The sequence below is a fragment of the Aaosphaeria arxii genome, assembly GCF_010015735.1.
Source record: "Aaosphaeria arxii CBS 175.79 unplaced genomic scaffold BU24scaffold_11, whole genome shotgun sequence".
In the NCBI taxonomy this organism is placed as follows: domain Eukaryota; kingdom Fungi; phylum Ascomycota; class Dothideomycetes; order Pleosporales; genus Aaosphaeria; species Aaosphaeria arxii.
The window spans coordinates 1,086,873-1,101,291 of NW_022983484.1; the positions used below are offsets into that span (position 1 = coordinate 1,086,873).

The 14,419-nt window shown below is 49.0% G+C and overlaps 6 protein-coding genes across 6 annotated transcripts in view; 5 read left to right on the forward strand and 1 right to left on the reverse strand.

The window, feature by feature from the left end:
- Positions 1-403, forward strand: part of BU24DRAFT_427752 (uncharacterized protein) — a 907-nt gene extending 504 nt beyond the window's left edge. Inside the window, exon 3 of the mRNA XM_033529293.1 lies at positions 9-403. Coding sequence (XP_033378975.1) covers positions 9-318 — 310 coding nt within the window. The 3' untranslated portion in view covers positions 319-403. The remainder of the gene's footprint in view (positions 1-8) is intronic.
- Positions 404-1,018: 615 nt separating this feature from the next.
- BU24DRAFT_467244 (SET domain-containing protein) lies at positions 1,019-2,074 on the forward strand (the record flags this gene model as incomplete). Its single annotated transcript, XM_033532431.1, has 1 exon — positions 1,019-2,074. The coding sequence occupies one exon, from the start codon at positions 1,019-1,021 to the stop codon at positions 2,072-2,074; it is 1,056 nt and encodes a 351-aa protein (XP_033378976.1).
- Positions 2,075-4,273: 2,199 nt separating this feature from the next.
- On the forward strand, positions 4,274-5,812 carry BU24DRAFT_400131 (uncharacterized protein; the record flags this gene model as incomplete). The annotated part of the gene is made up of 4 exons (XM_033525441.1): positions 4,274-4,509; positions 4,599-4,792; positions 4,850-5,084; positions 5,197-5,812. 4 exons carry the CDS (start codon positions 4,274-4,276, stop codon positions 5,810-5,812), a joined length of 1,281 nt encoding a protein of 426 aa, XP_033378977.1.
- A 477-nt stretch (positions 5,813-6,289) lies between these two features.
- Positions 6,290-8,990, forward strand: BU24DRAFT_427754 (uncharacterized protein). The gene is made up of 5 exons (XM_033529294.1): positions 6,290-6,478; positions 6,529-6,553; positions 6,604-6,689; positions 6,749-8,023; positions 8,076-8,990. The coding sequence occupies exons 1-5, from the start codon at positions 6,432-6,434 to the stop codon at positions 8,665-8,667; spliced, it is 2,025 nt and encodes a 674-aa protein (XP_033378978.1). The 5' UTR covers positions 6,290-6,431; the 3' UTR covers positions 8,668-8,990.
- On the reverse strand, positions 8,821-10,179 carry BU24DRAFT_427755 (DUF1445 domain-containing protein). Its single transcript, XM_033529295.1, has one exon. The coding sequence runs from the start codon at positions 10,086-10,088 to the stop codon at positions 9,180-9,182; it is 909 nt and encodes a 302-aa protein (XP_033378979.1). The 5' UTR covers positions 10,089-10,179; the 3' UTR covers positions 8,821-9,179.
- Positions 10,180-10,260: 81 nt separating this feature from the next.
- BU24DRAFT_378792 (5-oxoprolinase) lies at positions 10,261-14,402 on the forward strand. The gene is made up of 2 exons (XM_033524675.1): positions 10,261-11,473; positions 11,523-14,402. The coding sequence occupies exons 1-2, from the start codon at positions 10,404-10,406 to the stop codon at positions 14,341-14,343; spliced, it is 3,891 nt and encodes a 1,296-aa protein (XP_033378980.1). The 5' UTR covers positions 10,261-10,403; the 3' UTR covers positions 14,344-14,402.
- The last annotated feature ends 17 nt before the right edge of the window (positions 14,403-14,419 follow it).

The window sequence follows — 14,419 nt, forward strand, 5'->3', positions numbered from 1 at the left end:
ATCCCAGCTTCAGCAGCGCCCGAGAAGAGGGAGAAGGCTGCAGACTACATCTACCCCATTCCCCCCTCGGTTGCTCCTGAGAAGCGAGAGAAGGCCGCGGATTACATCTACCCTATTCCAGCCTCAGCAGCACCTGAGAAGCGTGAGAAGGCCGCGGATTACATTTACCCAATTCCTCCATCAGTCGCTCCCGAGAAGCGCGAGAAGGCCGCTGATTACATCTACCCTATTCCTCCTTCCGTAGCGCCTGAAAAGAGGGAGAAGGCTGCCGATTATATCTACCCCATTCCCCCCTCTGTCGCCCCGGAGAAGAAGTGAAAGCTGGAAAGTTCACTGTCGCTACATACCTGAAGTATGAGAGCCGGCTGGCCTGTTTATCCTGAAAATTGAATATAGGAAACTCTCAGCACTTAAATGTAGTAATACATCTAACTTCGCTTGCTTGATTGTTTTAATTCCCTGCGAGCACTTTACTTCTGCAATGATATGTTAGCGACATTTCAAGTCTGTTTAATGACTACAGTATACTCATATTTTAATTATAGAGGATACGTAAAGCTAGCAGGTGGCCAGCCCGACGTGCCAACCGTCTGTATGTAGCATTCCTCGATCGACTTCATTCGGTTATCGCCGTAATCACCTAAGGCTAGCTTCATTCTCCACTAGCGCCGATCACCACGTTCTGGCATCGCTCGCCTCAGGCACAAACCCCTCCGTCCCCACGCATTCTCTCTTTTCTTCCTCTTCTTCCCCCGAGTTAGAATCTCTTTCCAACTTCTTTCTTTCGCTTTCCCCCGCCCACCTATAGAGTCGCGGAGCACTCGTACGACCATGACGCAGTTTTTCAAAAGTTTTACCTCCAGTACGAGCCTCAGAGACATACGAAATTGACAGAGCTTCGCCATTTCCGATTGTTCCTTGTCATTCACTTCTACCACCGGCCAACGCAACATAGATAAGGACGTTTATATCCTTCCTTGCCGCTTATTTCGTTTTGAAGGAATATAGTCAGACAATCATGGATCTACCCATGGGAGTCCCAACATCAGACATCTTCGAGGTCCGCGAAACCCCCAGTGCAGGTCGTGCCGTGTTTTCCAAATGCGATATACCAGCCGACACAGTTGTCTGGCGACCCACGGATCTGTCCCTTTCGGTTGTTCTCCGTGAATATCGTCGTGAGGTGTGCGGACAATGTTTTGTGTATGACTACGGCAACGACCTGCCTGTACGAAATAAGGAGGTGGGCTTTGCCTTTTGCTCGGAGAGATGCCAGGCCATATTCAGCGACGAGCAGGGTCCGATAGGTATAGAAGCATGGACGGCCGCTGAGAAGTTGATAAAGGGACGAAGCAAGGAAGACGCTGACATGGTGGAATTGGACCAACCGCGACCAAAGACGGAAGATATCACCTCTGCATGGGAGGGTGCCGCCGCACAAGCAGCCTTGATAAGAATCGCTCGACTGGGTCAGCGAGATGATGATGGCAATGTCGTGCAACCTACGAAGCAGCACAAGAAGGCGCTGCAGAAAGCATTGCTGCAAAAGATATCGCCTGATGTCATGTCCTTCTGTCTCGCAGGAATATTGTGGAAACACAACCACCCAGACGAATGGCAACGAATCCTCGATTTGGCCGTCGACGAAACGCCATACCACAGCGAAGACGACCTGAAGGCGTTCATTCGTACATACCTACATTTACTCGCGATTGCACCATTGCCACTGCTCGACCGAATAACAGTGGAGACTTTGTATCTCTGGTCAACCCGCGATTCTCATAATTCCTTCGGGATCCGTTCGCTTGAAGATGATGGCAGCGAGTTCTTTGGTTATGGATGCTGGCCATCGGCTAGTTACTTCAACCACAGCTGCTCTCCGAACATCGAAAAGAAAAGGGTGGAAAGAGCATGGGAGTTTCGAGCCGGTAGGGACATCAAAGCAGGCGATGAGCTGTGCATCACATATCTGAGCGGGGAGGAAAGGAGACTGAGTCGCGAGAATAGGATGTTGACGCTAAAAAGAAATTGGGGCTTCGACTGCCGGTGTGAGCGATGCAAGGAACAGCAATGACGGATAGAAGGATAGCGAGTTCGGAATTGATAGCTGTCTTCTAACTGCTTCTGGCTTTTGTTTTGAGTCAATTGAAATGCCTGTCATTGATGCGCCTAAGGCCCCCCATCCCCGGAAAATCTGCAGCGACCTTCGACCACCCCGGGCAACATTCAACGAGGGGATCGTCACACAAGCTCACCTTTTCAAATCGTCCTTTTCCATTCAATTCGATAGATTCCGCCTTTGGCTTACTCGTATTCGACATGTTCCGCCTTGATATTAGAACTTTTCGTATCTTTCTCCTCCCCTAGTAGTGTCAGCTGTCGGAGTATAGTTTCCTGATTCTCTGCTTATTGATGGCCGCCACAGGCTTGTCACTGGTGATCATTAAACCCCCCCACCCGGTAATGGTCTTCCCTTGCCAACATTCGGGTGACGCTGATGCCAATGAGTGTACTTGTACGTACAAGTAGCGATGTCTCGCTTAACCATCGTTAGCCGTGGCGTCGCGCGTAGGCTCTGATGAAAGTTTACCGTTACGCTGTACCCGGGACAGAATCTCTTGAGTTCTCTTGTTCCTGTTGTAATGAAGATAGTGAAGGTCACGACTGATGTGTTATTTCCTTGCCACTTGAAAGGATAGTCGAAGTCCATTAGGGGTCCAGCATCCAGCATCTGTCAAAAACGGCCCCTCGTTTCCACTCCGCATCAATACTTGCACGTCCCTACCTCGTATAAGTACAGTATCAATGACCACAAAAATTTCCGAATTGCCCAACCACATTCATCGTATTCGCCAGCCATGGTGGAGCAAGGAACTCGCCCTGCTCCTGTCGTCTCCAATCCCGCCAACTCTGCCTATTGGAAGGAACTTACGTTCCGCGCCGGGATTTTCCACTAATTCACTTCGAATCGGACCGAAGAGGAGGATCATCACCACATTGCCACGTGCGAAAGGGACTAGAGGAAATGATGATCGTCAACAAGGAAGTTCTGATAAACATGTGCCAGAACATGCGAAAGAGGCGATTACTTACATTTTTGAGGAGATGCGTTCTTAGTATGGGGTAGCCCTGCTCTGTTCTGCACCACTGGCGGAGCTTCTTTCTGTCGATGAGAAAGGGGAAGAGAATTAATGAGTGAATTCTGAGTGAGATATTTGTCTACTCGTAGCCTACTGGCATCGTGGAAACTTCCAAACACTGGACGCTTCGCCTACAATTAGGTTCATTCACTCTTGGGGTTCAAACTTCAGTACATAGTAGTTTGGGTATCCTTCTTGATAAGGTCTCGGTTCTCGGATGCCGCCAGCGGCTCAAACTATCCCATTGAGTTTGGTGATTGTCAACAAGGTTAACCTCATACACAACCGTCGTGTAGAACATCCTAGCTGTTGAAACTTTGCCTCAGTCTAAGACTCTAAATCAGCACGCTTGCTTATCACGGGCTTATTATTGATGGCTACCGCTAGAATCCCCCCGTTCCTACGCCCCGCACCAACTACCTGTGCTCTAACCCAGGAGCATCCTGGCGCTTTCCAGCCGTGTGCATCGTTTCCTGCACGTCAAGTACCTGACTACCGGATCCTTGCCGTAAATCCACATCTCCTGTGAGGAGAAAGGAATTTTAATTGTACAGAGGGTTGGAACGTCAAGCTGGCCCCTTCCTTGTATTTTATGCCCATGACTGTGCATCTGCAAGGTTTTAGGGCAGTTAATTGGCTACAGCACACTCTCCATTAGTTACTTCAAGTCCATGCAGCTACCCAGTGGCCAGATGGACGTGCTAACCCTCTGTAAACCAAAGACATTGCCTCTTCAGGGATCTTTACGAATAGATACCGGACTAGACTTTGACTTTAGCATTCTGCTGTCAAATCCAGTGCGTAGATCCTAAAATGAACAAAAGCTGAACGGCAAAGGGGAATAGGAGGGAAGGGTCGGAACAGAATCTCTAGTCCCAAGTCTTGAAGTCTGTCATATGTAAATCTGGGCTGTCTTCCACCTTCTTCCTAAAATTCGGAAACTTGGTTTGTGGCTGTAAGTGGGCACACCCGAATTGTCTCTCTCTTTTCTTTTCCAACGATCAATTGATTCCCGGCAGGCACCACTGGTCGTCACTCATTCATTGCTCCAATTGCTTGTGCTGCCAGTTTCTTCATCTTGTACTTTGTTACTTCTGGCCTTGCCAGCTACACAGAGTAGGCCGCATTCAATCATGGTCGAATCACAAGATTTGTCGTCGCCCTTAGACATCCCAACAATATGCTTCGGCTTCACATTAGGGTTCCTTGTCCACACGGGCTCTAAAGTCGGAAAGCAATCGATTTCAATCTACAAGCGCACACACGCTATTAAAAATACGTATCTTATACTCATCTGGGCGGAACTTTTGTCGAGCCTTGCGTGGGCGATTGTCGCATGGCTGTTTCTCAGGGGGGACATCAAGGGAAGGTAGGCCGCACTCCTTCCTAACAGCTAATTCCATACCGCACATTTAGATATGTTCCTAGATGCTAACATCATCATGTTATTAATTATAGTTTTGGACTCTTCTTCGTTATCGTAACACTGTGGTCATTGCAGACGCAGTGCATTCTTCAGATCATCGCAAACAGAGTTGCACTTGTCATGACCAACAAACGGCATGCGAGAATACTCAAGCTATCTCTTCTCGTGGCCGTGGGCATAATAAACATCTCAGTCTATGTCATTTGGATCCCTGCGCGTATGGAAAGTATGTCTTCGTCCCTGTCGCTGCCACAATCCATTGACTGACACTGTCTTGCAACAGTAAGCCCGACCTGGATCCATATTAATGAGATTTGGGATCGCATTGAGAAGGTTATTTATCTCCTCATGGATCTTTGCCTGAACGTCTATTTCCTCTGGCTTGTGCGGTCAAAGCTTATCTCTCGTGGTCTGACGAAGTATCAACCGTTGTTCAAATTCAACGCGGGCATCGCCATCATCTCAATTAGCATGGATGCGCTAATCATTGGAATGATGAGTCTGCCTGACGGACTTGTGTAAGTGTTTCGTGTTTCGTGTTTCATACATCCACACTGAGCGCTCATATGCACGTTACGGGCGCGCTCGATACATAAGTGATCTATCACTAACACAACATTTGACGAGTAGATACACGCAGTTCCACAGTCTAGCATACATCGTCAAGTTGCACATCGAACTCACTATGTCAGACTTGATTAGCAAAGTCGTCCGCGGTAAAGACCGCACGGACAAGCCGCTCTCGTCCTCTGGTCGCGAAGGTAATTCGTACCCTTCCAAGAGCGGAGGCACGGGGGGCACCGAGCTCACCACCACTCTGCGAAACCGCACGCTTGTCAGTAATGGAAACATGCAAAGGCACTCACATGTCCACGACGGGACGGTCTTTGGATATACTGCCGACGCGAAGGGCGTGGGACATACGGGGCCTTGGAGTCCTTCGTCGGCGAAGCCGAAGGGTGGAGAGAACAGCGATGCATCGAGTGATAGTAGTAGTGACTCAGGCATCAATTTTAGGGTCGACCAGTCAGGTATGAATGGGATTATGAAGACGGTCGCAGTGGAAACAAGGGTTGTCGATGAATGGGGTGTTAATGATGGTCATGCGAGGGCAGAGTCGAGACAGGAGGCCGGAGACACGATCAACAGAATCGGAAGCACGAGGAATGAAAGGCGAGAAAGTACGTCGAGCAGTACGGCGCAACTGAATGAGTATATCCCCCAGGCGGCTGGTGATCGAGTATAGAACTGTTCAAGTTGAAATTAGTCGTCTTCAACTGCACCTCTGCGCATACTCTATAATGCTTGGTATTTGAAGCAATACACCCACAGATATAATCTTAATATTTAATATTGTAGCCATCCGCAAAAGGGATTATGACACTGCTGGGTAGTGGTGAATGGGATAGTGAACAAGGATTTTGTATGTAACTCCGGCAGCTTACACGAGGAGAATCAAACAAATAACGTGATGCACCCAGGGGAGCCTCGATAACTTATAATCAGGGCACCTCTACCTCTACAGGATACATCATATGCATGCCAACGCGACTAAAATGGCAGAAACAGGTATAACAACTGATCGTTATTCTGTATCTTACATCTAGACGTTTCTTACGTCCCTAGAGCCATAGTTGATTGGCCCGGTTATCGGTACGCGTTTCGCGGCTTACATATACATTTAGCTCCGAGCTGAGCTCAGACTTGTGGTTCCAATCCACGACGATGCTCCATCTTACAACGTACAATAACAAAGGGCGAATGGAACGTCGACTGCTTCTTTGCTTTTCAATTACGGAAAAGAAAGCTGTTCTTACCCAGGGCTGGTAGCGTAGCTTTGAGATATAAAGCCTCCGTACAGAGGAATGGAGTCGAGTGAACAACCGCAACCTTACTATCCGTCATATACATCGTGAGCATCCACGGGTTCCATGCATGACTCACGTTAACAAATATCCATAGGTGTGAGAGGTGCCAGAGAAGAAAGGTGCTTCTAGTCCCAGCCTTGAAAGATCGGAAGTACTGACGCCGATCTAGATCAAGTGTGATAAAAGACAACCATGCTCAAAATGCTACAAAGCTAACGTAGAATGCAAACGAAAAGGATCCGGAGAGAAACAGAGGCACGTACCCGGGGAAAATTTGCAAAATTAACACTCAAATACTGACAAAGTAATCAAAGGCCGGCGACAAAAGCCTACGTACAAGCACTCGAAGCACAAGTTGCCTCGCTGGAACTTTTTCTCCAGAAGCTAGCCGTTGCTGACGATACGCAGCGAGGAGAACTGCTCTCCGAGTACCACGGCAATTCAGAATTCATCAAGGAAAGCACAGTCCCCAAACAAAATGATTCAACGCTGTCAAACAATGGCCAACTTGCCTTTGCCAGAACTCGTGCGGGCCACCTTCGCAAGCTTAGGGCGAAAAATGCATCGCAATTTTACGGCGGTACCAGCCTATTCCAAATCCAAGAGAGCAAGGAATCTATTACCACTACAGGTGCCTTGAATATTGTCGAGTCCACTACGACAGGGTTCTTCTCTGAGCCTGATGTTTGCGCGAAAGAAAGCCCTGAGAATCCGCGGCATCTAAACTTTGAGTATGGCCCCCAACATGAAATTCCTAGGCAGCTCTTGACCATTTTCTTCAAACAACAATATCCGTACAACATGTGTGTCTATCGTGAATATTTTTTGCGGGATTATGATGCTCTGAAGGGACCGTATTACTCCGAGGTACTTTTGTATGCCATATGTTCAATGGCAGCGCTCGCTTCAGAAAACCAGGAGCTTCAATCAAAGTCAACACTCTTCTCGGCCCATGCACAGTCCCTACTATATCAATCTTTAGACTCCCCCGACCTTACCGTTCTTCAAGCGCTTCTCCTTCTCGGCCAAAGAGAGATCGGGCAAGGCAATGGATCCAAAGGCTGGCTGTTCTGCGGCATGGCGTTTCGCCTGACGCATGAGATGGGGTTACATTTGGATCCAAATAACTGGGATGATTCCACTCAACCATCTGTGGACATTGAAGTGCTCCGAAGAGTGTACTGGGCAGCTTTCATCGTTGACAAGCAGCTCAGTCTCTACTTCGGTCGACCACCGGCCCTCTATCCCCATGAATCAGATGTTCGCAATACTATTAGGATTCCGTATCCGCCTGAGTGGCAGAAGCTTCTGGATACCTACATTGCGAAGGGCATCTCCGCCGATGCATTTGAAGATGGTATCGCACTAGTTGGATCTCTGACATACCAAGTAGAGCTGTGTAAGATCTTCCATAACATGATATCGAAACTCTACCAAAATCGATCTGCCACTTCTGACCCTACCATTATGGCGACCAAAACACAGCAGGTACATGTTTCTCTTGTTGGGTGGCTGTCCAGCTTACCTGGCAAGCTTCATTGGAACCAATGGACAGTGGGGCAAGTACCTCCTTATATTTTACATCTGCAGTGAGTATCATATTCGGCCAAGCCTCTCGAGTGCTACTAACGGTTGGTTTAGCATGTTGTTTCACACAGCAATGATCATTCTACATCGCCCCCCTCGTCACTATCTGGAAGAACCCGGTATCGCGACAAGCGAAGACGTGGAAATTTGTTACGAGTCCTTGCGCGCACTTATAAGGCTTATGAAGACGTACTCCAGATACTATCATTATCGCAGCCTCCCATTTGACTTCATCCATACGCTATCGACGGCAGCCGGCGTGATTCTTATGAAGCGTTATCTTGAAAAGGCACCCATGGACGATACAGAAATATCCAAGTCTCTCCATGTCGTTCTAGAAGCAATGGACGGTGTCATGAACACCTGGCCATTCGTCAGCAAAATCAAAATGTGCGTCATGCAGGCGATGGAAAGTCAAACCGTTTCCACACCTCAGACTGATCCAATTTTCCATCTGGGTCTTGATCTTGACCTTTCGACCATGCCAGATCCTTTTTTGTTTCTTGGAGACACTGGTGTAGGATTTGGCGACACAGATCTTGGATTTTTGGTTACGGATGACGCGCTGGCCACAACGTTTACGTGGGACGAGATGCAGCCTGGCTTCGCTGGGTCGTCGATTCAAGACCTGCAAGAGAGAAATTAATGAAAGGATTATCCGCGGCAATGGTTTCATTGAAATAGCTATATTAAATGTCGTAAAGGTCGGGTACCCTTCTCCAAACTGGATAGAAAACTGAGGGAAGAAATGGGAGGAAAGAAGTAAGGCAGCATAACCCATCTCTGACTGAACCGATCCCTTGGTTATATAGTAGAAACACTAATACAATGAGTATGGTTATGGTTGAACGCCCTATCATTAAAGTAGTGAAGAGGAAAGTTGATTGTTGGTTGGTTGGAGCCAGGGATCTACAGAGGGTTGGCGCATCAGGCTGGCTCCCTACTACGAGTTAGTATTTTATGCCCACAACAGTGCATTTGAGAGGTTTTAGGACTGTTTACTGCCTACAGAACACTCTTAAATAGATACCTTGGGAATATAAGATACATAAAGCTAGCAGGTGGCCAGCCGGATGTGCCAACCCTCTGTTTCTATCTTGCTTATAGTTCTTTACCTAATCCTCTCTCCCGCTTATTACCTGAGGTAATGCAACTACCTCATAGCCTTGACGTGAAAGCATTCGCACATCCAAGATCTTGAGTAATGTCCTCGTCCCGGGCATCAAGCACAATCATATGTCCAGGACTGTGCGACATAACCACACCAGATAGGCCCGCACTCCTGACCGCCTCGATAGGGGTAACACCGCAGCCCCAAAATACAGGTATCTCGTCACCCGAAGCTTGTAGCTCTCCCAAAGGCCGTCCGTCCTCGGTGAGTGGGGCATCACCCCAGGTAGGGCTATCGATATTCTCAATTCCCAAAGTATCCAAAGCGCCCCAGCCCCATGCTATTGGCTCGCCGTGAGTAGCAGCATACGGGCGGGTGATAGCTCGCACTGCGTCAATATCTTCGGCGCGGAAAGGTCGCATGGAAACAACATACGATGCTCCTGTGAAGATGCCAGCGGGACAAAGAGGTAATTTCGTTTTATACATAGGTACATTTCGTCCCATGACGACATGCCTGACATTCAGACCGGCCAACAAAAGCGCAGATTCGAAACTGAATGAGCAGCCGATCAAGAATGCGACATGGTCGTCTTGCCAGCGGTCCATGATATCTAGAGACCCGGATTCATCGACGACTTGTCCATCGTCAAGGACAAGGTAGCGGGGAGCGTCGCGCCTTATATCGATGTCGCTTAGCATACGGTGCGATTCGAGGCCAGGGACACGAGAAACTACCGCATCCCACCTCCCAGGTGCAGCGGATTCGGCCAGTAGAGGGCAAGGCACTGGATTGCGTGCGCATAGTTGTCTGAAGTCATCCGCAAAGCGTTCCGGTAGTACGATGAGGTTGGCTTGAAGGTAGCCGGCGGCGAGGCCTGATGTAGGACCGTGAAGGATTTGATCACGTGCCGCCCTCCTCACCTCAATACCTGTAGTTGCAACGGTGGTATCCATCGTCTCAAAATATTGCAAAATGATAAATTCAAAACAGTATCTTCCCCCATGGGGAAGAATTGTTCGATTTTCATATCATTTTAGAGTCTCCTTAGACGGAAACCATAATCGCGCCGAAAAAACTTTACTAGAGCTTCTTGACGGGGTTGGGCCTCCGTCTCTTTTCCCCACACCAGGACGGAGTTCCACCGCCGCTTTCGTCGCCTAGCAAATGCAGGCGCATGGTGCCATATGCCAGTATGATAATATCCTCTTGATTCTCCGACCTTGGGCATCATATCGTACCCTTTCAAAAAACCTTCTTCATCCCCCACTATGTCACGTGTGAGCATTTCTATTGATCGTGGCGGTACATTCACCGATGTCTACGCGTCGGTACCTGGCCAAGATGATATCGTCCTCAAGATCTTGTCTGTCGACCCTGCGCATTATCCCGATGCGCCCACTGAAGGCATCCGGCGGGTACTAGAGCTTGTCACGGGTAAGGCCCATCCGCGTGGCCAATCCCTAGACCTCAGCCGCGTGGAAAGAATACGCATGGGAACGACCGTGGGAACGAACGCGCTGCTCGAGCGTAAGGGTGCGCGCTCAGCTCTGTTGGTTACAAAAGGCTTCAAAGATCTTCTGAAGATTGGTAATCAATCACGTCCCAACATCTTCGATTTGAAAATTTCCAGGCCGGATCTGCTGTATTCATCAGTGGTCGAGGTGGATGAGCGCATAACTCTCGAAGATGCAACAGAACTTCCCAGGTCTGATATTGACCTTGCTTCAGATCCGAGCCTCTGCGTTGCGACTACGGGCGAGATAGTAAGGGTTTTACGAGTTCCAAATACTGATTCCATACGCCACCATCTGCAGAAGCTATGGGATGAGGGGTATCGGTCTATCTCTGTTGTTTTCCTTCATTCATATCTATATCCACAGCATGAGCGTATAGTCGGCGGACTCGCTCGCTCGATGGGATTCTCAGTGGTTGAGTCCTCGTCGCTGCAGCCGATGATTCGGGCCGTACCTCGAGGAATGTCTGCTACGGCCGATGCCTACTTAACACCTGTTATCAAATCCTACATAGACTCGATCTCGCAAAATTTCGATGGTGGCTTGGGATCCGTCGGTTGCCAGACTGAGTTTATGCAGTCCGATGGTGGACTGGTGGATTTTCGGCGCTTCAGTGGTTTAAAAAGCATCCTGTCTGGACCTGCGGGGGGAGTTGTCGGATATGCCCAGACGACTTGGGACGAGGAGGAGCGAAAACCCGTCATAGGATTTGACATGGGAGGCACGTCTACGGATTGCTCTCGATTTGGTGGGACATTCGACCACGTATTCGAGACTACAACTGCTGGCATCTCGATTCAGAGCCCTCAGTTGGATATCAAAACGTAAGTTTCTCAACGACTACGTCGCGGGAAGTTGCTCACAATAGTTTAGTGTTGCTGCTGGTGGCGGATCCATGTTGTTCTGGCGGGATGGACTGTTCGTAGTTGGTCCAGACTCTGCTGGAGCCCATCCTGGACCGGCATGTTATAGAAAGGGAGGACCATTGGCAGTCACAGATGCCAATCTGTTCCTTGGTCGTATCCAACCGGAGTACTTTCCTCATATATTCGGTCCGGATGAAGACGAGCCTCTCGGGACCGAGATTGTGGACCTGAAGTTCCGCGAACTGACAGAAAAAATCAACCTGGACAATCGTGCACAGGGAAGACCAGAGTTTACGCCTGAAGAAGTGGCCTTGGGATTCCTCAGAGTTGCTGACGAGGTTATGGCTCGACCAATTCGAGCGCTCACCGAGGCACAGGGATATGACGCATCAGAACATGTCCTTGCTAGCTTTGGCGGTGCCGGTGGTCAGCATGCTTGTTCATTAGCCTCTGCGCTTTCGATCCAGAGAGTTGTTATTAACAAGTATTCATCGATTTTGTCGGCATATGGATTGTCACTTGGTGACGTTGTGCACGAGGTACAGCAACCCGCGGCTATCGAGTACAATAACGAAAACAAAGCCGAAATCCGAGAATCATTGGGATCACTCGCGAAAGAGGCATCTGGATACCTTCTGAGCCAAGGTCTACAGGAAGGGCAAATCAAGCACCACCGGTATCTGAACATGCGATATGAGGGTTCTACCGCATCGTTCATGATTCTAGAAGGAGACCACAACGACGACTTCCAGTCCCTCTTCGAAGATCGACATTTGCGTGAGTTTGGCTTCAAGTTTTCTGACAAGAAGATTCTCATCGACGATTTCCGAGTTCGCGGTATTGGATCGACAGCTTCTGATCCGGGTAAAAGCCCGTTTGAACAGCTCAAGAGCGTCGTAGGCATAGACGTTGATCTTCCCGAAGCTAAGAAAGTTGCTTCTGTGTGCTTTAGTGCCATCGTTGGACGCGAACCTACGCCAGTGTACCTTCTCAACGACTTGCAGCCTGGCGTCAAGATTCCAGGTCCTGCGATAATTCTTGACAAGACTCAAACTATCTTAGTTGTCCCTCAAAGCGTTGCGACTATTTTGGAAAGCTGTGTCGTAATCGACCTGAAACCGTCCAGCGAGGATCAAAATACTTCCGTTGACCAAAAACTGCAAGTCAACCCCATCCAGCTATCGATATTTGGTCACCGGTTCATGTCTATTGCCGAGCAGATGGGTCGAGCGCTACAAAAAACCGCTGTTTCTACAAACATAAAGGAGCGGTTAGACTTCTCTTGCGCTCTATTCTCGCCTGATGGAGGCCTCGTTGCAAATGCTCCTCATGTTCCTGTTCATCTTGGCTCTATGCAATTTGCTGTGAGATATCAGCACAACTTTTGGAAGGGCCAAATCCAAGACGGAGATGTTTTAGTGTCAAATCATCCTTCCGCCGGTGGCACGCATCTCCCTGATATTACTGTCATCACACCGGTGTTTGCCAAAGGCTCGCCAAAGGAAGTCGTGTTCTACGTTGCATCGCGAGGTCATCATGCGGACATCGGTGGAATCCTTCCAGGCTCTATGCCTCCGCATTCCAATCGCTTGTACCAAGAAGGTGCAGCTATCATGGCCGAGAAGCTTGTGTCTAACGGAGTGTTCAATGAGCACAGAATCACTGAGTTGCTCCGCGATATTCCTGCACAATACCCTGATTGCTCTGGCACTAGGTGCCTAAACGACAATATCTCTGATTTACAAGCGCAGGTTGCAGCCAACAATAAAGGTATCCAATTGATTCAGGCCATGATCACAGAAAATGGGCTTGATCAGGTACACATGTACATGACTGCTATTCAAGATACAGCCGCCACTGCCGTTAGAAATCTCCTACGAGAGGTATACGCGAAAACTGATGGAAGGCCACTTCAAGCTATTGACTTCATGGACGACGGAACCCCAATTTCCCTCCAAGTCAGGATTGATGCTGATGCTGGGTCTGCTGTCTTCGACTTTAGCGGCACTGGGCCGCAGGTGTACGGCAATACCAACGCTCCAGTCGCCATTACCCACTCAGCGATTATCTACTGTCTTCGCAGCCTTGTAGCTTCTGATATTCCCCTCAATCAAGGGTGCCTCGCGCCTATAACCATTATCATTCCGCCATCCTCGTTGCTAAGTCCCGCCAAAGATGCCAGCGTCGTGGGTGGCAACGTCCTTACCAGCCAACGCATAACTGACGTCGTACTACAAGCGTTCAACGCAAGTGCAGATTCCCAGGGCTGCATGAACAATCTCACATTTGGCATCGGCAACACCAACACTGATTCTTCCGCACCACCAACTAAGGGTTTCGGATACTACGAAACCATTGCTGGCGGTGCAGGCGCGGGGCCAACATGGACCGGCGCAAGTGGTGTGCATACACACATGACGAACACGCGAATTACAGATCCCGAAGTCCTAGAGAAACGCTACCCAGTCATTCTGCGCGAGTTCGGCATTCGTGAAGGCAGTGGCGGTATTGGGGAATATGATGGTGGTGATGGTGTGGTGAGGGATTTAGAGTTCAGGGTCGCCATGTGGGTTAGTGTCTTGACGGAGCGCAGGTCCAGAGCACCCAATGGTAGGGGTGGAGGCGGAGACGGCAAACCTGGGAGGAATTTGTGGATCAAGGGGAGTACTAAAGATCATATCAACGGAGGTAATGAAATTCAACACAAAGACGGTGAAACTGTGAGCTTGGGAGGAAAGGCCAGTGTTTTTGTTGATGTGGGGGACCGCATTGTGCTGCAAACGCCTGGAGGTGGAGGATGGGGCAAGCAAGTACGTATCAACTCGTAATACCGTCATTTATTTTTGAGATATCGCGACGCTAGCATATGGATTGTAGTGACTTCCATCCACCTCAAATTGATCT